Source organism: Micropterus salmoides, unplaced genomic scaffold (assembly GCF_014851395.1).
Source record: "Micropterus salmoides isolate LMB-PRFRI ecotype aquatic unplaced genomic scaffold, ASM1485139v1 Ms_hic_scaffold_6, whole genome shotgun sequence".
In the NCBI taxonomy this organism is placed as follows: domain Eukaryota; kingdom Metazoa; phylum Chordata; class Actinopteri; order Centrarchiformes; family Centrarchidae; genus Micropterus; species Micropterus salmoides.
In genome coordinates, this window is record NW_024044348.1 from 9,913,839 (window position 1) to 9,937,499 (window position 23,661).

Sequence of the window (23,661 nt, forward strand, 5' to 3'; positions counted from 1 at the left end):
CTGTAGTCATTAATGTTCATCTCCTTGTGTTCTTGATGGGACACCTCATTAAGATTCAGTTGGTAGCAGCTGGCTCTCTATCCCAGCCCATTACTGTCCCACCATGCCAAAACCTCTGCCACTGGCCCTCCCACCCCATCCCCCACTCAAACACGTCCCTCGTGTCTCATATGACATCTGTGTCTCGAGGTCCTGTGATGGAATGCTGCTCGCCTGCTAGTCCTCCGCAGGTGCTCCCTGCTGGCCGCCATCCATTTTGCAGCCATGCTGGTACTGTGGCTGAGTGACCTGTCACAGGCTAAGAGGTAGGGGGGAGCGAGTGGAGTCAAGGTTCAAGGGACCGTGGTTAAGGAATAAGGGCGAAGTGAAGCAGCTGCTTTTCATCACTGCCCGTTGCGTACACTTCAAGCTGGATGAAAACCTCACCTCTAGGAGCTTATGGCCCTGTCTCAACCTGTTTATCCTCCTCATTGAACTCATCCTCCTCTTCCTCCTCCATATTATACAGAGGAAGGTCGTGTCTGTATTTAGACACAGTGACTGAAACTGTATGTAGGGTCAGAGTAATGCAATTTTGGCATGGTGTCAAAGAAAGTGAACAAAATTATTCTCAACCTTGCAGTCATCCCACGAATGTAGTCATATGTGCACATAAGGGAAATGCTCTGAGTCAAAATGTCATATAAAGAAAATTGTGAAATCTTCTTCTGTATTGTGTGAACCAAATCTAGCTTCTCACAAGCTTAAGTTTCATAACAGCCAAACCTCCTCTTTTATCAGATTACATAAAACAGACACTAGCAGATCATCTTCCCAAAAGGTCAAGGACTAGAATCCACATTTAGAAAATGACACTATAGGTACATGGCCACAAAAGAAATGGAGTAAAATTAGAACCACCTCAGTTTCAGTTCAAAACAACCATTTTTAAGAACTCTGATATTGGTGTACATAAATCCCAAGCAATGAAGACCCACCCAGCTCTGGTTTCCTAATATTGTAATAAAAAAAGAAGCAGCCATCAACAAATTTATTCACCACTGTTCTACCTTATATCAAATTTCAAGGCACGGTCAGCATTTTTTATGGCCAAACTATAGCTTATTTTGTGTTAGAGCTGTGTAACATTTTTATAAAATGAGAAAAGTCTTCATCTTGCGAGAAAGTGCTGCTGAGGGACACATTTATTCAACTGTGAAGGGCTAAGAAAGCAGAATCAAAAGAGGCGGCCAATTCCATTACATCATGGCAGTTTATTAAAAAGGCTTAAAGCAGTAACTTCACCATTTCTACTGCCTCTCTTGACCTCCATTAGCTTCATATGAGCTCAGAGTTGAGGAGGAACTGGTTCCAATAACATGGTAAGAAGTCAATGCAGCCAGTGGAGCCCCATGCCAAAGGGGAGCTCCCAACGGCACAAAGGAGCCTCTATCTAATGCTGAACTTTTCAAAGAATTGCTTCAGCTTGGAATTAGCAGTAGAAACATCAGTTAAATCCAGGAGAATTTTTCCAGGGGTCACCATAGCAGCAGGTGAAATCAAAATAAAGCCTGGGAGGTTGACTGGAGAGGCTCCAAGAAGAACTGAGACACAAGTTGATATATACATGACTAGAACAGAGCCTACACTGGTCTTAACTCTAAACCCTAAATTGTTTAAACTTAATGTCTGAGACTCAACAATCCAGAACATTGCTGTGCTTTGCATGCTGAGACAGTGCCATGGAAAAGTACTGTGTAGGACAAAAAAATGGCACCTCCTTCTATTCTTGCTGAAGCCTAAACATACTACACCTACTGCGCGCAAACGTAAAGAGGTTTCTATGGATTTCCACTACAGAAACTTGACAAATCAGTTCTTGACTTGTAAAACAGACCAAGTATGGAGAAAATACAGCAACTTCAAACAGAATTGCTCTGGCACTACTCACCAAAGTTGCAGCACCTCATTACATATTGAAAATACACCATAATTAGAAATCTTTGGAGCTGAGCACTGTTATTGAATTGGGTTATGTGTGGTATCAAAGAAAGTAAAGAATTGTGAAAAAGTCGGAACAGTGTGCTTGCCAGTGCACATGTCAATATTTTCCAATGGGAAACATCAGGTTTTAATTTAAGTGAATCTTATAAAAATCTTTTCCAAAGCACATTTTTAGAAATCAAAGTTGTTTGACAAACCCTAACCACACATTTACCAACCTCTTTGCAATTCACAGCTGCGTGTAAAGCTGTAATTTTGTCTTAAACTAAATAAAGGCCTTAACAATATAAAAAAAAATGTTGCTTATATAATAATATAAGCACTGTGGCAAGCAACACAAGCCTTTCCTCCTATTTTGTTTCTCAAAATATGTGTCACTGCCTAATACTGAATCAATGACACCAAGGTCACTAGATGCTATACAGAATGAACTCAAGGCTAAATCAAAATGGTCTAATTTCTCCCCAAACTCTCAGCGAAAGTAGAGAAACACTCTGAACCTTGTTGATAAAACAGCTGTTCAACCCCAGATGGGTGGCATACGCCTATACAAATATCCACCCAAACACACACACATCCCACCATGTCTTAAGCTGCCAAGAGACACAGGCCAGGCACAAGATGATGGCAGCCAGCTCGATTGAGCAGTGCTCACAATCATCCCTCTGTGACTGACTGCCCCCACACCCTTTCAGCACATGAAAAGTTCTTTTGACTAAATGAAGTTGAGGGGCTCTGTGTGTACACGTGTGATTGATACTTCAGTGTGTGTAAGATCTCTCCCACATACACGTACTGGTAAACCAAACACCTGCAATATGACGTGTATAGTGAAGATGATGATGTTTGATGTTAGAAACAATACAAATTAATTTGGTGAATGAACTTGATCAGCCACAATCTGAACTTGTTGGGTATAACAAGATTTAAATTTCACTTGCACTATCCGTACTGGACAATTACAATGAACAAGAATCATTACATTCAAAAAGCTGCATTGATTCTTGTTTGCCTGCATACTCTTTGAATAACGAGCTACTTAACATCTGCACTACACCATGATCTACACCACTGAGAAGTCTTTTAGGTTAATGCATCACACCTTGGACGTCCTCCAAAAAGACGGCAGAGAATAAATTCATGTCTGAGAGCTGCAGGACGGTGGAGCTCAAGCAGGTACAGTGGAACCAAATAAAGGTTATTAATCACTCTTTCACGAAGAGTATCACTCTCTCTTAATTTACGAGAAGGACCGCTGCCAGGAATGACACCCGCCACCTCACAATTGTATTAAATATAATTGACTCCAATTAAATTTAAGGTTCATAAGAGTTACAACTGATTGGGCAAGGAGATGACAAAATCTAAAGGAATTGCAGATTTCATTAAAATAAACCCTGAGCTGCATATCTATCAGTTATCTTTTTACTTCCTTCTCTGAAGTTTAGCGATGTTCTCCAAATGACTCAGATGACTGTTGTTTTTCATCCTTCAGGTTTAAGTAACTGTTATGGGATAGCATTGTAAGATAATGACCCAGTAGAAAATATTGAAACATCCCACATGAGATCCCACATCACCTATCACACCAAATGTCTACCAGACCACCAACTCCAAGAATTCCAATGTTTCACTGTTGCTTTTGGACATTTACCAGGACCTGTTGATGAAAACAAAAATACAAAATGAAACCAGCCTTTAACTGCTTAGTAATCACAGAAATGTCCACTAAACATTAATTTCGAGATCTAAGAAAAATTAGGGGAATGAGAAATTTAGAAATGAAAACGTTAAATATTTATAAGGCTTACTTTAATAGAAAATGTCTGTAATATATAAAAACAGTTCAGTGTATAACAGAGCTTGCGCTCATTAGTCCAGGCTCATCTGACAAGCGCAGCTTGCATGTGTCATAATCCTATGCAGCTGCCACCACCGACAGGAGACACCACGACAGGAGCTCAACAGAACCAAAATAGCAAAGGTTTGAGGAAAATTTTTAGGGAAAAAAGTCCTCACTGTCCTGCTGAGCTTGTATAAGGATTCTTTCAGAAGGGCCACAAAGCCTATTCTTTCAAAGTTTTCCTTTAATGCCAGGGGAAAATAGTTCTTTGCTTGCAGTACACTTCTTAAATCTAACATCAATAGACACACCGCCATTTGCTGCTGTCATGCTGTAGTTATAAAAGACGTGCACTGAAACACGGTAGCTTGTTTGGTGTAGTTTTTCTGTATGCAGTGAAAGACTGGACAATGCCAAGCTGTCCTGAGGAACATGACCAACTGTGACTGCAGTCTGGCAGAACATAAATATTATAGAACGTGTCATGCTGCAAGACTACTGCTTTCTATTCACACAGCCTTCACTTGCAAGTCTTTTTGGCCATGTGTGCTGATGTGTCTGCTCTGCTAAAAGCTTCAGTAAACAGTGGTGCTAGTTTTTGCATGTCAGAATGATCAATTATTTGTTTTGGTTTAACATGAACCTTTCATGTGCAATAGCCAGTCCACTGCAATATTCTACATACCTGTAGGCAAACAACTGATCGTTTAAGAAATAGGTGCAGAAGTGTTCAAGTCAAAAGGTAATGGCTTGTAACCATGAGTGTATATGAGAAATGGACGTAGTCATTGTGATGTCACCCGTTGGTTTGTGGACTGCAGTTTTGAAGACTCGAGTTTGGCCGACAGGGCGCCGCCATGTTGAGTTTTTGCAACCAGTGGCACCGTACATCACCATATTTGGAGGAGACGGTTCAGCTAACGGCCGTGTGTGGAGTTAGCTTGCCTGCTTAGCTACGTGCATCTGTACCTCACGTTAACTGTCATTTTGACCAGGATGACAATTTTGTCTAGCAAACAACAGTCTTAAAACTAAAATCGCCCCCTGCTGGCCGTTTCAGGGACCGCGTTCACATCAGGTCGCTGACCGGAAGCTTCCCGCTTGCTTGTAACAGGATGACAAACTGAAAAGTCAATGTGGCTTTTCGCCAGATCATATGCTTTCAAGATTCTTATGTTGGTTCCTTTTATAGTTTTTGTATTGGTCCTTTTAAAGATTTCCAAACACAGTCTGCAACTGCATTAATGGAAATTCCACTACAAATTTAAAATAAGTTTGAACATACCAATAATTGTTAATAATATACACATATTGTTAAGTATCATACCAATTAATTACAGAGTTGACAACAACATTAACTCCAAACCCATGCGACACACACAACTTGGTTTAGTGTAGCTGCAAGATTGTAGCGAGGCTTGAGGAGCTTAGAGTGACCTTTTTAGTTCTCCAGAGCACGACAGAAGATGCCTTATAGTGCATTGACATGTAGCCATAATTTCAGTCACTTCTTTGTATGCTTTCCTTGTACTGCTGCTATGTGCTTTAGCTCCATGGAAACTGAAAAGACTGCTCTCTGAGGTTATTAAGCCTGAGCATCATTCAATCACAGCAGAACAGGGAAGCCTGGAGAGCACAGCAGCACCACTGTGAATTAGAAATTTTACATTTTGTTCTATTTTAAAAAGAAAGCTAAAGGAAAATTGGAAATCAGTGAGGCAAACACGTTTGCAGCTATGTCTCTAGGAAAAGATAAAAACTATTGTTGATGTAATGTCCCTCAGGTTAGTATAAAGTCTCAAAGGAGTCATCACACAGGAAAGGTATGGACAGTTTTATGGTCTCTTGACACTGTTAAATTTTTTTTCCAGCAAGTTGTTCTTCAGCTTTTTTTGTTTTGGCATGAAAGAGCCAGCAAACACAAAGAAGACACACAGCAGCCGGTTTGGAAAGGTGCTGCGCATGGCATTGTTTTAGTCACAGCAGGAACACCTCTGAAGCTGAGAGAACTTCAGATTTTAAAAGGAGCGCACTTGATGTGTACCAACCAATCATACTACAGAACAGGCTGGCTTTTAAAGTAGAGAGAAAACTGATGATGACAACAGCTTTACCTGTTTTGTACCACATTAAATTAAAGGGTTTTACTGTGTCCAGGGTTACCTGCTAAGAAGTTAAGAAGTTGAATATTGAATATAAATGTCCAAATGGAATTGGTGGACCATGAACTGCTAATATAAATGCGTTATATACATTTTTTTAATGTTAAAAAATAAAAAATAAAAAAATAGTATAGCTGGTAAATATGGAATTTCAAATAAACTTCAACCCAGTGGCAGAGGATAACTTCCCAAACAGAAGTGTTTTTATTCCAACATTGTGACTTTTTACTTTGATTAAATTACTGTAATTAATTGTTACAAAGTAAATGTTTGTAAACCTGATTGATAAATTACTGTCTTCTACTCCACAAGCATATTTAGCTAGGCAATATGGTTGAAATTAATTTCCCCAATATCAGTCCATATGAAAATGTGTGCAAACTCCCCCCAAAAAAACCAAAATGTTCTGTGCAATGGACAGTTGATTGTTTTACAGATAATTTACAAAATAAAAAAAATAAAATATTTATTGAGGAAAACCAGAACCTCTAAATAAATAACAAACATACATTTAACTGCATGTGTGGGAAACTTTCAGTCCACGTTCAGTCCAAAGAACGTATTTTAAGGCCACTGAATGTGTAACGGAATCAAAGAGAGGTGGATATACAGGCTGCAGTGGAGAGACAGGAAAAGCAGACATAAGTCATGTCTCTCTGCACTACACCACTAGAAGCAGCTCTGATAGAGGCAATTTCAATTTCAGCAGCAGCAGGGGGGCAGCAGAAGCCATGGACATGTCCCTGATCCACTCTGGGTTTTAAACCATGACCCTTGGCTTCCCTCCCTCCACCACCACGAGCAACCAGCAAGGCGGCCCAGTCTATGCCCCAAATACACAGGGGACTAACATCGCCAGTTAGTAACTGTTTTATATAGCATGCTGAATTGGAATCAATAAACATAAGGAATAATACTGGACTCAAATTTATAGCATGGAGACAGAATTTGTGTAGCTTCAATCTGGTGTATGTTGTAATCTGGTGGTGTTGCATTAAACTTCCAGACAAACAGCTGACGCATGAATGTGTGATATGGTGATCAAAGAGATTTCAAGGCATGCATTATTTCCATGGTGCAAATGATGTAGACCTTGCTATAGTTTAAGTGCACTACCTCTATAAACACCCTGCAGTTCAGCCTACGCTGTATGCAGTGTTTAAAACAACAGCAATTTAAATAATCGAAATACCTGAAAATGAAATGGATTACAATTTTTTGCAATTACAATTTTTTAAATTGTTTGCGACAATAGTCAGCTAAAAGCGGGTGATTACGCTGACCCCCAATCACCAAAAAGATGCAACAGCCGATGTCATGGCATCTTTACAGACGATATTGATCCACGTTTCCCGCTGTGACAGTTAGGGATAATTGCTGTCATTTTAACCCCCACAAACCCTGGACAAGCAAAGTTGAAATATCAAACAAGAGCAAGGCACAAACAAGTTATTGTCAACTGTGATCTCAAACTGTTGACCTCGCCACAGCATCTCATACACAAGAACACTGAGCAGCAACAAACTGAGCCTCCACATCAGTGACCATAGCAGATCAGTAGCATTTTCTAATGGGGGCAGTTTCATTAGCGAAGCAGATGAATCAAACACTTGGCCAAGTGTGCAATTATCCGTCTCTCGTGGATGGAGGTCATTAGGACTTTATGAGCGATTGGAGCCCATAAATAAATTATCAATAAACAGCATACTCTGTATGGCAGAGACAGCAGGTGACTCTGCATGATTCCCCCTATCAACTCATCACAAGATGATAAATATATTTTTAGCTGAAGATGAAGTTGTAAAATACATGTATGTAAATGGCTGAAAAAGAAACATTTTACTATACTTTGAATACAGATTTCACTGTGAAATAAGAGTAGTGATAGATTTATTCTTGGAATTCAGGATGAATACAATAAAACTTGAAGCTTTCCTACTTCTTTTCACCACAAACTGGGATGTAGGACCACCAGGGCTTTCCAAACACAACAACACAAAGGAGGTAAATTATGTTCTTAGCAGCAGAGTCCACAGAGAAGACCTTAAATACGCCAAAGAAAACGGTAGTTGTTTATAAAGTCTGGGCAATGTTGCATCTGAGGTGGTCTGTGAGGATAAAACCCTGGGGAGTGGTCTGTGAGAGCAGAGAGGGTTGCCAAATGTTTACACATTTCAGCAAGTTATTTGCATTGTCCGCTGGGAGACAATCAGCACACAATTCCCTCCCAGCAGGATTACAGAGATAAGATAGGGCCTAAATGGATTTTACACTCCTCTAACAGGGACTTTTACAAAAGCCAAACTTTTTGAGGCAAGTTCTAACAACTTGTAAGAGCTACAGAGGATTAAAAAGGTAAAAAATAATAGCAGCAGTTTGGCTGATTTTTAACAGGTTATTCCAAAGTAAAACAAAGGAGACCATCTGTTATACCTGTCTCCAAGGCCAAAGGAGACAGACTGAAACTATTTAACTTAGGGCTGCAACTCTGCCAACTTTGATAAAGATAAGTTCTGGCCGCAGTCAGGACCTTAAAGAAATGTGTTTTGAATAAACAGATATTTTCAGAGAAGGGGACCCCACAATTAGTAATTTGAGACTCTCTCTGCGTGTGGGTCCCAGTCCAATTCTCTGGAATCAATCAAAGCTCCCAAAGGAACTCCCTGGTCCCCTTAATCTCCTGGTTTTATTACTTTCCAGACAGTCAGCCTGTTTCCCCCTACCCCCATCTCTCTCTTTTGTACAGATCTCCAGCAAAGCCAAGGAGGGGCTTTTTTTCTCTCTATCTCCCCTTCCACCACTGCAGAGCCTTTTCATGCAGGAGAGGGTCTTTCATCAGGCTCTACACGCAAAAGAGCCAAATAGCTAGCACAGGCCTGTCACTATGGCCGTTTTGGACGTTCATTCTTAAAATTAAAACAATTCAAAGGGTGCATGGACTGTCTTTTTTGACACATACACAAAACTATTTTGCATATCACAAGAACGGTAGGGGGAAAAAAACTGTACCGTGTTGCACAACAGTTATATTAAAAAATTTCAAGACCACATGCTGCTGCTGTGTTTGTTAGTGTCAGCTTAAATGATAAAGATATGTGACTATGTCACGATGGGGTATGTGATAAGGGCTGGGCTGTGCACTTCAATGACTACTGGAAAGACATTTTTTCCTCATGGCTCTCCAGTTTATCTCAGGCACTCATGGCTTGGAGTGCCTATAACAGATTGTAGTGGGTTATGCATCATCACCTCTAATATCAGTGGCATTCCTCACTACAGATCACCACCGGTTGGATTAAGACAGAGACTGAACTGCACACTGCAGTGCAGTGCCCTCACTTCAAAACAATTAACAGAATTGGGTTCTGTTTATCCATCAGCTAAACATGTATTGACGCCCAGGTAATGAGATGTCTGCTGGACTGATGATGCTAGCTTATTACCTGACAGTGAACACTAATGACTTTTTGCGTAGTGTATTCTTTCTGATTCAAGTTCCTGCCATCGTTTGCATTTCCATGACCACACAGCTATGTCAAACACCGGTACATGTATGATTTCAATTCAACAAGCAAAAGGTGTTATTTGGCCTTTCAAATCCAATTGCACACAACCTAAAGACATGCAACAACTAGGCTATATAGCATGTCTATGAATCATTTGAGAACTAAACAGAGAAACCTATTCTGCCTCAACACACTATGCAGACAAAAGGACAGAGTGGGAAAGCGTGTTGCCTTACTGCTTGAAACAGTGCTGGTCTAGGAGGAAACAGTGTGCCTGTATAAAAAAAAAAAAAAAAAAAAAAAAGTAGCCTACTTTTAAAGTTGTTTAAATGGTGAATGGTGAGGAGCTGACCTAAACACAGCAGAATTAGCTTCCTAGCTCCGTGTCGGAGTTACAGAGCAAACAGCTTGCATTCCGTGTGTTTCTTTTTTTCCTAACTCGTGATACAATGTAGGTAAGTTTCTTCAATCGAGGAGTAAAGAAGCAGACATACAGCAGAACAATTGGCAGTGACCTAAAGGAATTTACCTTTGTCGACATGCTTTGCCGCGGTGGTCTCTGTGTAGAGAAAGGTGAGACAGAGGAGAGAGAGGAGCGACAGAGCTCCCCGCTCGGCCATCACTTTTCACAAATAAATCTTTGCAGGCTTCAGGAACCCCGGAGAAGCTTTTAAAAAAAGAAATCCTTAAAATCCCCGTGCCACCTCCTGTAAATGCACAAGGGGGGGGAAAAGTTCAAAGTCCTAAAATGTGCAGAAACATCCGGAGCCAGGTACTTTTAAAACTGGCCGGATGAAACATGTAGCTGGAAAGACCGAGCCGCAGGTTAGAGAGACTGTTTTCTCAACTTGGCCGAGGCAGAGGTCGGAGAAAAAACACTGAAATCAATCCATTGCCACGGAGGCGCTGCGCAAGGACATACAGATTTGCGAGCGACTGAGCACCAAAGCGCCGACTTTACTACTCCGATATCTGTCAAGCGCGTAAAACACTGGAAAGAGCTCAGTTGGAGAAAAAGATACGATCCGACCAGAAGGAGAAATCTCCGCCGCCGCCAGCTCACTGCTCACGGACGGGACGTAAGAGAGCAGCGTGTTGAAGGGCTGGATCTCCACCGGCTCCCCGGAAAACAGGGTGTGGAGTCAGACGGAAGTTTGGATCCTGTGTGTGCTCAGGCAAAAACTAAAATATGGTGTGGGATTTCAGTCCAAACACCTCCTTCTTTACACTGACTGCAGGTCTAATATTAGTGGTGCGCTAAAATTAAGTTCAAATTTGACACCTTATACAACACAAGTTACAACTAACTTAAAGTCCAAAACATAGGCATTAAATTTCCATAAGATTTCTGTCTCATTAAAAGCTCAATTACACTTACATTTGTTAACATTTAAATAACGTCAACTGTTTGGGACAAGTTACTTAGGCTACTAATAACAAACGTTAAGCACTGACTAAACCCAATAACCTATTTTTGTCTTTGGTTAGCTTGTAGCTTTAGTCACTGTTTAGTTTGTTGACTCATCACTTGACCCACACTATCCATACATATATTTTGTATGTAGTGTATGGCTCTCTAGTCTCTGCCTTTCACAAAAACATAATTAAAGTTAAGTTTAAACGTTTGCACTGGTGATTAACATTAACATGTTGGCTAACGTTCAAGTTACAAAGCTAAGTGTCTTTCTGGAAGACAATGCCAAACTGAAAACCTTACACACTTACCCCCTCTTTTGAAAACATATCCAGATTCTCAAAAAAAACTTATACTCAACTTGAATAATAAATATTCAAACATTTGATATACATCTTTCTTAAACTAAACAAAGATGATCTCCTTGACAGCACTAATATAGTTAAATAAACTAACACAATAATAAAACCTATAACAACTTATATTTTGAGTAGTGTTATTAGATGAGCAAGTAGACTGCTATGCTCTTTGATTGGCTGAGGCTCAAACTCACCAAAACTTTTAAAAAGTCACCAAAAAGTTACAGTAAAACCTTTGGCTTATAGCTAATGTTAGCCTAATTATCTTTGAGGGGGAAAAAGATGCAGTCTGAAGCCCCTAAAGTCCCATAAGGTGATTTTTTAAAAATCTTTTGTGAACAAGGTACAAGGTAAATTTATTGGTCATTTTACAACTGGGTTGTATAATGAGATGAAATTTCTATGCTACTCACAAAGCAAATATATGTTATATAGGCCTACAAAAATTATAAATGAAAAATTAATTATCTGCTAACTTGTACACACAAGATAAAATTATAACCTTACAAGGCTAGGATATTAGGAACTCCGTAAGAATTATTATTGCAGACCCCCAAAACAATTCTCAAATGTACCTATACACTCCAAGCACAGGAGCTAGCACAAGCTAACTATAGGCTATCTGTCATGTAAGTGAATTTTGAAGAAATAATTAACCTACAGTCAATTTGTAATGTGTGTTTGCCAAGGTTGAAGTGTTTCTGTTGGATCTGTAACAGATGTTTGCTAACAGGTTAACAACTTGATGATGTAATGCTAAAGGCTCATTACCTTTTGTCAAACATTGCTTAATGCAGCTTTAATATTTTGCATGCTTGTCTAGAAACACGTTTTTTTTATCTTACCCACAAACTCTTCTTACTCTCACTACTTATTTCTAAAATAATAATATCATTATAAATTAGATGGCGGGCTGACGAAAAATGTTATGTCAATATATAAGCTGAATTAAATTTTCACAAAAACAGTGAACTAAACTATTGTATCATCACTTGTCTACTGCCATCTTTTTGACATTGTTTCGTATAGTGCATTCTCTAACTTCACTTGAGGTGTCATGACTCTCACTGGGATTCAGCTAAAGAGCAGTAAACATGATCTTATTCATGCCACAAGAGTCCTCTATATCCAGTTGTCTGGAATTCAATAGCAGTGAATCTAGTGAACCACAGTTGATATTTTTACCTCTTGTAGCCTAATCCTGCGATTAAACAGCTTTCATACAGTAGACCAAAAGCATGCTGCTGTGATACACTGTTCCCACTGCAGCTGTCTTCATAACTAGTTTATACATAGCCCAAATAATGAGTAAAACATATGTTTTCCTATTTATAATAATGTTCACAGAAATCCAAACAGAAGCAGAGGCCAACATCTGTAACTTGATTCTAACAGATGATGTCACATGGTGGCTGGAAATCAGAAGATAGGATTAAGTCCTTAAGTTTCAGATCAAGTTGCTTAAAATAATCCCAGGGGTAGTGTTTATTGTTATAGAACTGGGGATGAAGGAGGAGATTAAGTTTATATCCTTGTTTTTTGAGGACAGGTAGCTGAAACAATATTAAACCAAGGTGTAAAATTGGACATTTGCATCACTCCCCTTTTTGAGGAAGGCTCTGTATTTGTTGGAATAAAAAGTGATTGCTTGTTTGTAGTTAAACAGAGTAAAATTATGAAAGCAAAGAAAACAAGTGCAGTATTCTCCTTCAGCTTGTGACCAAGATTTAAGGGGAATTGGAAGGGTGGCCTGTTTGGAAACAAGTGAGATACTCTCACAGGATGATCTCACACAATGAAACAGTCTTTCACTCAGACAGATGGAACAGCTCCCCCCACTGGTTTGAGTAATATATGACATATTAATCATGGCCATTTCCCCCATGGGCAGTCTGTTTTTATGGTATCTCTGTGGCTGCCCTGGGCCTCTTCTCATTTTAACTGTCAAACATAACATTTTCACTTTCAGTTAATGATACTTTCTTTCTGCTTCACTGATTGCATGGTGTGCCTCAAGGCTCACCTCTTGAGCTCTTTTAATTCCATTACAAATAGAGCCACATCCCTTTGGCAAACTAAATTAGAGTATTAGAACTATTTAGCTTCTGTCAAGGACAAGATATCTAAGACTTTACTTCCACCCAATTCATACAAACTTGGTATCCTTTTTATTGACATTCAACACATCACAAAAAAGTGCACACAGCACAGTTCAGCAGGACTACAAAGGAAAATACATGAATGATTCAACGTGTCATCTTTAAATACTGCCATGCTTCCTGGTGGGCTGTACAGGGCAGACAGGCTAATTATGAGTAAGTGAGTGAATGAATAAATACACCTATAAATCAAAGTACTTATAAACAAATTAGTATTTACTGTTTCTAAATGTCTAACCTTTTGGATCCATGAAATGCTTCACATCCATAAACGGCACATCTGAAATTTATTTTTGAATACTAAGCAACATTATACATAACTGGTTCAGACTGGGTTTTATCTTTTCAGGAACATTTATTTGTTCATTACATACATTTTTTTTTATCATCATTCATCGTAATCCTTATTTAACCTCTGAATTGATTGTGAATTTTGTGGATCTGGTCAGATTATGCATTTTTACAAGTCTTATATGGTTTGACATCATATAATATCATAACATATAAAACTATGTTAAGGCATAGTTAGGTAACACGTTTAAAAAAAAAAAAATCTTACACTCTCACTCATACTGTAACCAATTTGAGTACTGTAGGTGTGAGATTACTAAACAGGGTCAGGCTACAAGTAACAGGCTAAGCTGTTTTTACATATGAGTGCTTCAGATTTAGTATTCTTGGAAAAGTCGTGCTTCCAGAAATTGTATGCAATAGCTATAGGGTAACTAATGATATTAACAACAACCAGGAAGGTGTTTTTACTTTATTTGCTGATACTTTTGTATCAGCAAATCCTTTTTTTTTTTTTTTGCTGCCACAAATTTCAACAGCAGGACTGCACAGAAGAAGTTGATTGTCTTTACATGTTGCATAAATGTATGATATTCGGGTAAAGGCACATTTAAAACACACAGTTGAGACATCTTACAGTACAGGAGCTGGGTTTACATGACCGGGCATTATAATGCACTGTAATGGCCAACATTTGTTCCTCTTTAAAATATGTCCCCAGTTCACTGATAAGACACCAAAACATTTATTCCAACACAACATGAAACCCTACTACAGCTTTTCACAGTATTCTCTGCTCTTTATAATGAAGCAATATATTCCAAGCAGATCTGCCTGTTAAAGTTAGTTCACATTCACGGCCAATTATATTATATACATACACACAGCTGGGATCATACTCGCTTTTAATTCTTTAACAGTGTGTTTTTTTCCCCACAGCCTGTTGCTCAGGGTTGTGGGAACATATTTCTTCCAGATTAAAGAACAAGGTCATACCAAATCTCAAATCTCCAACATTAAAGACAAATTCACATCATGAATCAAGTAATGGCAACCATGTAGTCGAGGAAAAGGCCATTAGATTACTGCACGGAAAGGACAGAGGATTAACTTGCACTTGAAGCAGCTGTTGAGCGTAATATTTCAAACGTTTCTAAATATTTTGAACTCTGTTAAAAGCAGCAACCATATGTACAGTATAACACATTCAGGCATCATTAAGTTGCAGGGATGTGTGTGTGCTTTCAGAGGATTGTGATTATGTATAAGACTGGTGTTGCCATTAGTTTAACGTGTGGAGAGAAAACAAAGGTAGCCAACAAATTAAAAGAAAAACCACACACACACTGAATCAATCAGTATTATTTTTAATCAATCAGATGCCATACAAGATGCCTACATAATTCAATACTTATAATACAAAATCACTGGAAAATTGATTGAATTTCCACACAATCCACACACAACAACACAAGGTGACAGTAATTGTTTTTGTGCACTTGGCTGTATTGATTTAAGTGGTTTAACATAAGGCAAAGACAAATAATGAGCTAAAGACAATAGCACATGCTTTTTAGTATACAATATTACAACTCTGCATTTATAACTTGGCAAAGCACTCAGCTTTCGATGCAAATATGCATTTTAGAGGGGCAAAGTATCCAGGTAGTATCTGGATGGAAGAGGCATGGTAATGTAAGGTGCAAAGAGGGCGCTATTGTTTATTGTTTATTTATTTTTTTAACCTTTGTGTTAAATAAAAAAATTAAATTTTTTGCCTCTTCCACCCAGATACTACCTGGATTTTATTATTGTTATTTTTTTTAACCTTTGTGTTAAATAAAAAAATAATAAAAAAAAAATAGCGCCCTCTTTGCACCTTACATTACCATGCCTCTTCCACCCAGATACTACCTGGACAAGACTCAGCTCATAGAAGAGCCAAATGAACAGTCTTTAGCAAGGCATTTGGTGCATCCTGAGGATTATTTAGACTCTGAATGAACTATGACCTCCCCAAACACAAAAGTGCAGCTCCAATGCTAAATTACAATGCAAGTTCCATTATTAAATGAATATAACACTTGTGGTCAATGCAGCAGTGTTGGCGTCTGTGGTGACTTAATATGCGTCTCTTCGTATATATGTGTGTGTGTCATTTTTCATGTCTATGGCTGTGTTTCTAATTTTAAAACTAAGTTTAAAGTAGCCCCAAGAAAAAGGATGACATTTCAATTCTGAACCAGTGGTGATATTTCCTCTTATCTGACACATTTGACCGACATGCATGGGTGTGTATTTATGTGTGCATGTGATGGTTATTTGCCCAGGGAGACAAACAGCTGCAGTGTACCTGGCCCAAACCCCAGGCTAAAGATGGCAGCAGCACATGGCCTCATAGAGCATTTTCACCTGCCACTGCACAGCACTGCTTCAGTAGGAAGCAGCTGGTGTGCACTCAGAGACTCCCATCATACATGTGCTTGCCTGGGCACATTTTCAGAGCCTGGCACAGCTCACCTCACACATGTCAGCACTTTCTTTCTGTGTCTTCACTCTTTTCCTGGATGCTGGTAATCATTGTTCTAATTACTTCTCAGTGTGCAGCTGAAATATCGCAGCACGCAGTGAGTGGCTTGACTGACATCAGAAGACATGGAGAGGACGAGGATAAAGAGGGCAGAAGAGCCGATCAGCACTCACAGTGACCACATAAACTGGGATCTATGACAGCCTGAGCTCTTATTAGTTTAGGTAATGGTGTAGATTTTGTTAGATTAGTTAAAAATCCATGGTACTGACCACAGTCTGAAGATTTGCAGCCAAATGTCACATTCACTTGAATGTGAATATAGTGAATGAGTATTGGAACCTAATTTTGAATGATAGCTTATGATTTGAGTAAAGCAGGAGATAGTGCTAATTTGATCAAAACAGGCCTTCTAATTGTTTGGGGGTCACATAATCTACAGGTTTCCAGTTAAACATCTACTCTTGACGTAAACTAATAGTTCTCAAGCTAGGGGTCAGGCCCCCCTGGGGGGGCATAGTGCCACTGCAGGAGGGGCATGGATGTAGAGTAGAGATTTAAAGTTGCATGAATGTGGGATGCAGTTAGCTTATTTGGTACAGCATGTCACCCATGTACAAGATTAAGTCTTCATCGCAGTGGCCTGGCTGCCTTTGCTGCACGTCGTCCCTTCTCTCACTCCCTCATTTCCTACTTCTCTGTCCAATCCAAATAAAGGCTGAAAAGAGCCAAAAACATTGCATGGATGTGATTCATATGGCGGTACAAACAAAAAAAAAGGATTTCAATACAAGCAAGGCTATTTTGCTAAACTGAATCTTACCGTTTGTTTTATTTCAATCGCCCATGTTGGTGATGATTGATAAAAATGAAATCCACTTTTGCTGGAGTCGGTGGGCTTGAACTTTTCTTGGCTTCTAAAGGGGGGCGTGACAGAAAAAGTTTGAGAACCATTTACCTAAACCCAGAGTTTATTTGTCACATACACAATGTGTGCAGTCAGTGCTTAGCTGTTGTTTCCACAGGCTGTGGATAATGGAAAGAAATAAAATAAGGAAATAAGATCAGATAAAGAGTGCAGGTGCTGGCCATCAAGTGAGCAACCACAGAAAAATTTACTTTCAATCTACATTTTATAAAATAATTGGAAACAAGAAGGCAGTATGTGTGGGTGTGTGGGCATTTTCCCTTTTCTGTTAAACTGAAACTTAACCCAAATGAAAACTGATATATAATGTCACTGGACATGTGTAAGTATAGTACATTATGAATCAAGGGTGCATACCTGTTTATCAGATGTCATAGGGACGTAGTTAAAAATATGCTATTTGAATGTGTTCACCATATGGAAGAGAGACAAATAAGGGAAACATATACAGTATAAAAACTTAAGTAACTGAATCGCAAGTGGAAACAGTGCAATAAAGGTGGGTTGTATTAAGTTACGTGCAGCTATGTTAGAGGTCTGGCAATCCTCACTTTAACATGTGAGTTTTCAAAGCAACATGAGCTCCAAAGAAGTCAAACTGCAGGTGCATCTTTGTAGAATTGCTAAATTATTTCATATGTGAAGCGGAACAATCAGCTTTGATGAGGGTCTGTTTTACCGCAAAGTTAGACCATGAATTTTAGGCATGTTATGAATATAAGGGGAACAGCAAGGAATTTTTTTTTACAGTATATGCCAAACAGAGTCAAACCGGATTAATTTAGAGGAGCAGAATGTTACCAGCAGGGATGTGAAACATACCACTAGTCAGTATCACATCTGTATGTTTCACATCCCTGATAGTTATGTTCTGCTCAGGATGCTCTAATATGTAATGTTGATTTAGTTACACCAAAGTCAAAGTTCTTTCTCAATAGGAGCTTACATTATTTAATCTAGCGCCTGAAGGTCTTTTGGGACCATAAGAGCTACATTTATTATTTAGTATGTAGTATAAAACTCTCATGTCGTGTAGGTACGGTTGATGGAATGATGCTGCTTTGGATCATCCAACATACAGGAGTACAGGCACATCAAACACTTGAATAAACTTTTTATGTCGAATGGGATTGTGCAGATGGAATTATTCTGCATTGCAGCTGAAGTGAGCAGCTACATTTTTTCTGCTTTCTTTTGTTACACATCACTCTTGTTTTTAAAGGTTAGTCAGAGAGGGTAGCCTACAAGTGTGCTTAAAATGTCAACGGTTTCTAATGAAAGCAATAATAATTCAAATCAAAGCCTCTTGGTTGGCTGAATCTGTTCACCCTGCTATAGCTCATATGGCACAGTTCTGTGTCTGTGCTTATTTTAAAGGCAGGCGTGAATCTATCTCTGGTTCATTTTCAGAATAAGGATAGTTCCTGCACTCCAAAGCCATAATTGTACATTCAAGTGCAATACTTAAAAGAGAAAAGGCATTTACAGGGAGATATTAGGTTCAAGGAAGGCGTAATTTGTCAAAACTGGCATTTCAAATGAATTTGACAGTGGAAGATAATGCAGTCTCAAGAGCCCTCTGCCCATCTTCCCCTCCTGTATATTGGACTCCATCTTGTGAAGGCAGAGGCTTCATCCCAGCTGGAGTCTGCTGCTTGGAGACGCTAGGCTACCAAACTGAGCAGTGTAAACACAGGCTTCAAAACGAATACTCAATGCTGTGTGGATTTTGCCACAGTGCCCTGCTTTGAGTTATAGCCATTGAAATATGTTTGAAGAGGCCAACTGTGGAGACACTTGACTTTTTTCTGTTTTATGAGTAAATATTTATAGATTTTGTGGGAACCCTGTTGATACATAAAAAATCTAAATATGCTGCAGTAATTGTGACAACAAGGAGTGAAGTGTGTAAAAATTAGAGACCAATACAAATGATGAGATTGACAACCCTCTACCATTCACTGTATTGTACAGAACCCAAATAAATTTTGCAAGCCCATGATGACACCCTCTTGTCCTCCCTCCAGATGGGGTTTGTTTGTTTTATACAGCTGCCCTGTGAATGGATGGCTTTCTATCACTCGTAATGAGCACCATTGAGATGAGGTGAAGTCACTTAAGGGGCTGTCTGGGCAACACATGCAGCCTTCCCAAGATGTACGACCGCAAGCTGCCTTCCTCCTCGCACACCTCCCACTTCTCCCCTCCAGCCCCAGCTCTTGTGGTTAAGGGCCTTCTTCCTGCCAGAGGAGGTCGACTGTTGTTGTTGGAATTGCTATGGCCACTTACAGGGGCTCTCTTAATCAACAGGGACTGCAACTTCTTAAATGGGGCTTGGGGATCACCAGAAAATACAAAACAAGAAGCAACACCTAATCTTGCATGCTCCACACTCTCAGTCCAGCAAAATGCATTCAATTTGACCTGACAAATAGGGTAGACGTTTCCTTAAGTGTTTCATTTTGATAGTAGGTGGCCAATTTTACAAGCATATTTTTTGTGCTTATCCCCCCATTTCCAGCCTAAGCAGGAACTTGTGTCTACATGGGTGTAGTGTAATGTTTTATCCATGATGGACGATCATAGGCCTGCACCAGGGAGGTGGCCAGTGGGCTAGGCACAATGTAAAGTCTATGCTACGGCAGCATTGCCCAGACTGACAATGAAATGGAGAGTGCCATATTGCAATAATGGGAAAAGGGGAGAGGGAGAGGGAGGAGATATATACAGCACTCCAACAGGGAAGCAAAATACCGCAATCTGTTCTGGTAGAGCAGATTGAAACGATTACAGAGAGGGGAATATTCAGTTTGGGGATTTTTTCCCCCCTCCACTCTGCCTCATCTGTCATGAAGTGCATGAATGCTCTGACCAAAGTTAGAGAGTGTGGTGACACAACAGCCACTGCCAAATCATGCCTTGATGTTCGTTGCCTCTTGGATCATTCTTGGTTTTATGAATTACATGTGTGAAGATAGCAATGACTGATGATAAGATTAGTACTCACCCAAAGTTATCTCAAAACCTTGAGACAGAAAACAGCTTTTAGGAGTTATTTGTGTATCAGTCTTCAAATAGTGTTGTTTGTTTTGGGGTTTTTCTAATGTCATTAGAAAACTGATTAAACAGATATAAGATGTCGTCACCTGTCTCCAAACCATGTCCATGACAACTGAGCAGCTCCATCCACTAAGGCAGGAAACAAGTGTGTTTGAAGGCTTTTTAGTTGGACCTCAGCTGTGTCTCAATTTGGATACTTCTGTTAGTACACTAACATGTAGCACACTGTGTACACTATGTACTTACTGTAGTGCTTTCGATTTTTCGACTGGGTAGTGTTGTCTCAAATCAAACATGGCCACTGTGCACTCGCTGGAACTGATGATCGCAACGTTTGACTGGTTCTTCTTCTTCTTCTTTTTAATTGTAACTGGGTGGATCATTATCGCCAACATTTTACTGCAAATGCTACCCACCAAAATTATCTGCTGTCTTGTTTGCACTTGACTTAAATTCTATTTTATTAAAAATTAATAAAAATGAAACTTTTACTTTTACTTGTTTGTGTGTGCAATCACAACTGCTGCAGCTTCCTCAGCTGCCATTTTCACAAGTTTGTAAATAAATGGCCCCTGCTGGTGCCAACCATTGAGGTGATGGTAACGTATTTCCAATGTATGGAAGCCCTAAGCAGCCATCGATTCATATCTTTATTTTACTCCGTTTTCCTGGGATAACGGGATAATTATCTAGTGATCTCAAGATAACAACTGTTGTTTTCTTGTCATAATGGGATCATTAGAACCACAATAGAATTTCACTGAAGAACATGATTTTTATGTATCAGCTGTTTTGGCTGTCTGCTAAGAATTAAAGAGTAAACAGAACTTTAGAGTTGCTAAAACAAACAACAAACATAAAGGTACTTTTAGGAGATACCTCAAAACCATAACCAACAATATCATTTTTACAAAAATAGCTATAATGGCAGCCTACAAGTGTATTGCAATTTGTTGAAAAGACAGTAGTTCCCCCTCTGTATCAATGTGGTTTAATGGTAAATAGTATAACGCCTTCCTAGTCTTTCCGACCACTCAAAGCGCTTTACACTTCATCACATTAACACTCATTAATGCACTGATGGGATAGCTATCGGTGTTTGAATGTCATAAGAGATTGTGGTGTCCGAACAATAATGCTGCGATGATGTGTTGACAGGAAACCCGCTTGACACTGTTCTTGATCATAAAAGTTTACTACATCAAAGAGTTCAGCATCAATTACAAGCTCTGCAGTAGCTTGGAGAGTGACCCAGCCCGATGGCCACCCTGTCTCTCTGTACATCAAACATAGCTTATATAGGACATGTTTAGGTATCTGTTAGGTACCATAGCAGGGTTTGAGTCTGCAAAATAAAAGGTCAAACCCATAGAAGGGTACAGTACTATTCTGAGGTAACAAAACAAGGGGTTAGAGGTCAAATTCTATAGAAGGGTTCAGTCCCTACATAACCACCAATCACAGCTCTCCCCGTAGAAGGTCACTGACCCTCTGTCCTGCTGCTACAGTGCTATTTTGAACTGTTATGAGTCAAATGCACAAATATTGGATACCACAAGATGGGTGCATCCTGGGCATTGGGAGCAATTTAGGGTTCAGTATCTTGCCCAGATTTCTCAAGGATACTTTGAAATGCACACTGGGGGAGCCAGGGATCAAATCACCGACCTTTTGTTTTGCTTATTATTGTGACTCGGATACCAACTACCTACCAACTTATTATGAAGTATTGTTACGGGAAAGGATGTTTAGGTTTATTTTTGTTTTTTTGTGTGTGTGTTTTGTGGCTGTAGCAAATAAAGTAGTAATAGAAAAAAAACAAAAAGAAAACAGAAAGGCAGAAATACTGTCATTTAACCAAAAATGTAATGTTGCTACATTCAGTCCACTCTTTCTCAAAATGTCCCACCTGTGACAATCACATAAAGGTTGAAAAGAAAACAATTATCACATGACATGTTGTGTTGTGAGTGCAGGCCGTGGCTGCAATAACATATGTATACATGTTGAATTCTGTGTGAAGGCAACATGTGTAGGTCCCCACACTGGATGCTGAAAGGCATTCTGGGAAACATATTTAAAGCAGAAGTAGAAGAGGTAGTTTGAAGATAGGTGGGTACACTAAAAAAAGAAACTTCACTTGACTTGAAAAACCAATGATGAGCAACTAGGATGCACCCATCTCTTATGACATGCTTTCTTCTTGAAATGCATAAAAGTGAAAATATTTTCAATGGTTCCAGCGCTTATCAATGTGACACAGCCCCAGGCGCACCCAAACGTTTTGCTCTGCCATGGTATTTTTGAAGCAGATACATCTGTAGCAAGGCATCTCTGTGTGATCCCCACCTAAGGGTGTCCAAGGACATATTTTTCTTAGAGTTAAGATGATCCCTCCCATCAGTCATATATTCCATTTAAACAACAAGATTGATGTCAAACCTGATTACCTTCTCTTATTCCTGTCTTTATAGAGGGAGCTTAAAAACATATTTTAATTGTCAATGAGGCAAATCTGTGACCAAAATTACCCTGGGGCGGTATATCTTTGGCACATTTAGGATATACAGAAACTAATGAAAAGTACATATAAAAATGTAGAAACTTAATTATTGCAGAAGTGGCTGTAAAACAATCTTCCCATGTCACATCAGCATGCAAGAGCAGTTAAACATCTGTATGATCAGGGAACCTCACTGTGAACCAAACATGCCACAGCAATATGTCAGGCAGAAAAATGACGCATTAACTCCCCATTGCCTATTACAATGCATTACACTAGCGTGCCTGCTCCTCTCCAATAGTTATTTATTCCTGCCCTGTAATTAGGCCTGCCTGCAAAAAAAAGTCGATTTGTTTACCCCGATGTTTCTTTCTCATTATGTCTGGAATACATACCCCAGAGAATTACTCTGCATGTAGCCTAAGGAGCACAGGGGTAGCCAGGGTTGTTTTCAGCAATGATGGATAGTTCTTCCTTTGTTCTCCTAAGGAAACAATGTTTTTTTTTCCATTTAGGTATCAGTCATGGAACTGAGCCAAAGTCATTTGCATGTACTGTATGTGTATTAACTGTATCTGAACAGTAGATAATGGTTAGGTTCTGAAATAAATAAATAAACACCTGGCACACTGCAGGGCTCCAATGTCCACTTATTTATTGCACTTCTTTACTTTTGGCCTTTGCAAATTCAGTCAGATTTATCATGAAATGTTACACTGGTTCTTTCTTGTCTATATTTTTGACCTATGTGACCGAAGGCATGTCATGTCTGTCATATGAACAGAGATTAAATTTTTTTTGCAGCATTGTTCTCCAAATTTGCACATGGTAAATTGGATATCAGATATACATTATAAGGATGCAACTAGACATAGATTTGTAGAAAATTTGACAATCATCATTTGAAGATCATTTAACAAGAC

At 39.3% G+C, this 23,661-nt stretch overlaps 1 protein-coding gene across 15 annotated transcripts in view; it reads right to left on the minus strand.

The window, feature by feature from the left end:
- Positions 1–10,603, minus strand: part of neo1a (neogenin 1a) — a 156,573-nt gene extending 145,970 nt beyond the window's left edge. For 9 of the 15 annotated variants that reach the window (XM_038700685.1, XM_038700691.1, XM_038700683.1 and 6 more), the window contains exon 1: positions 10,024–10,602. In XM_038700685.1, coding sequence (XP_038556613.1) covers positions 10,024–10,114 — 91 coding nt within the window. In that variant the 5' untranslated portion in view covers positions 10,115–10,602. Of the gene's footprint in view, positions 1–10,023 lie in introns of all 15 variants that reach the window. The other 6 variants (XM_038700677.1, XM_038700682.1, XM_038700686.1 and 3 more) reach the window with 1 other exon arrangement.
- Between the last annotated feature and the right edge of the window lie 13,058 nt (positions 10,604–23,661).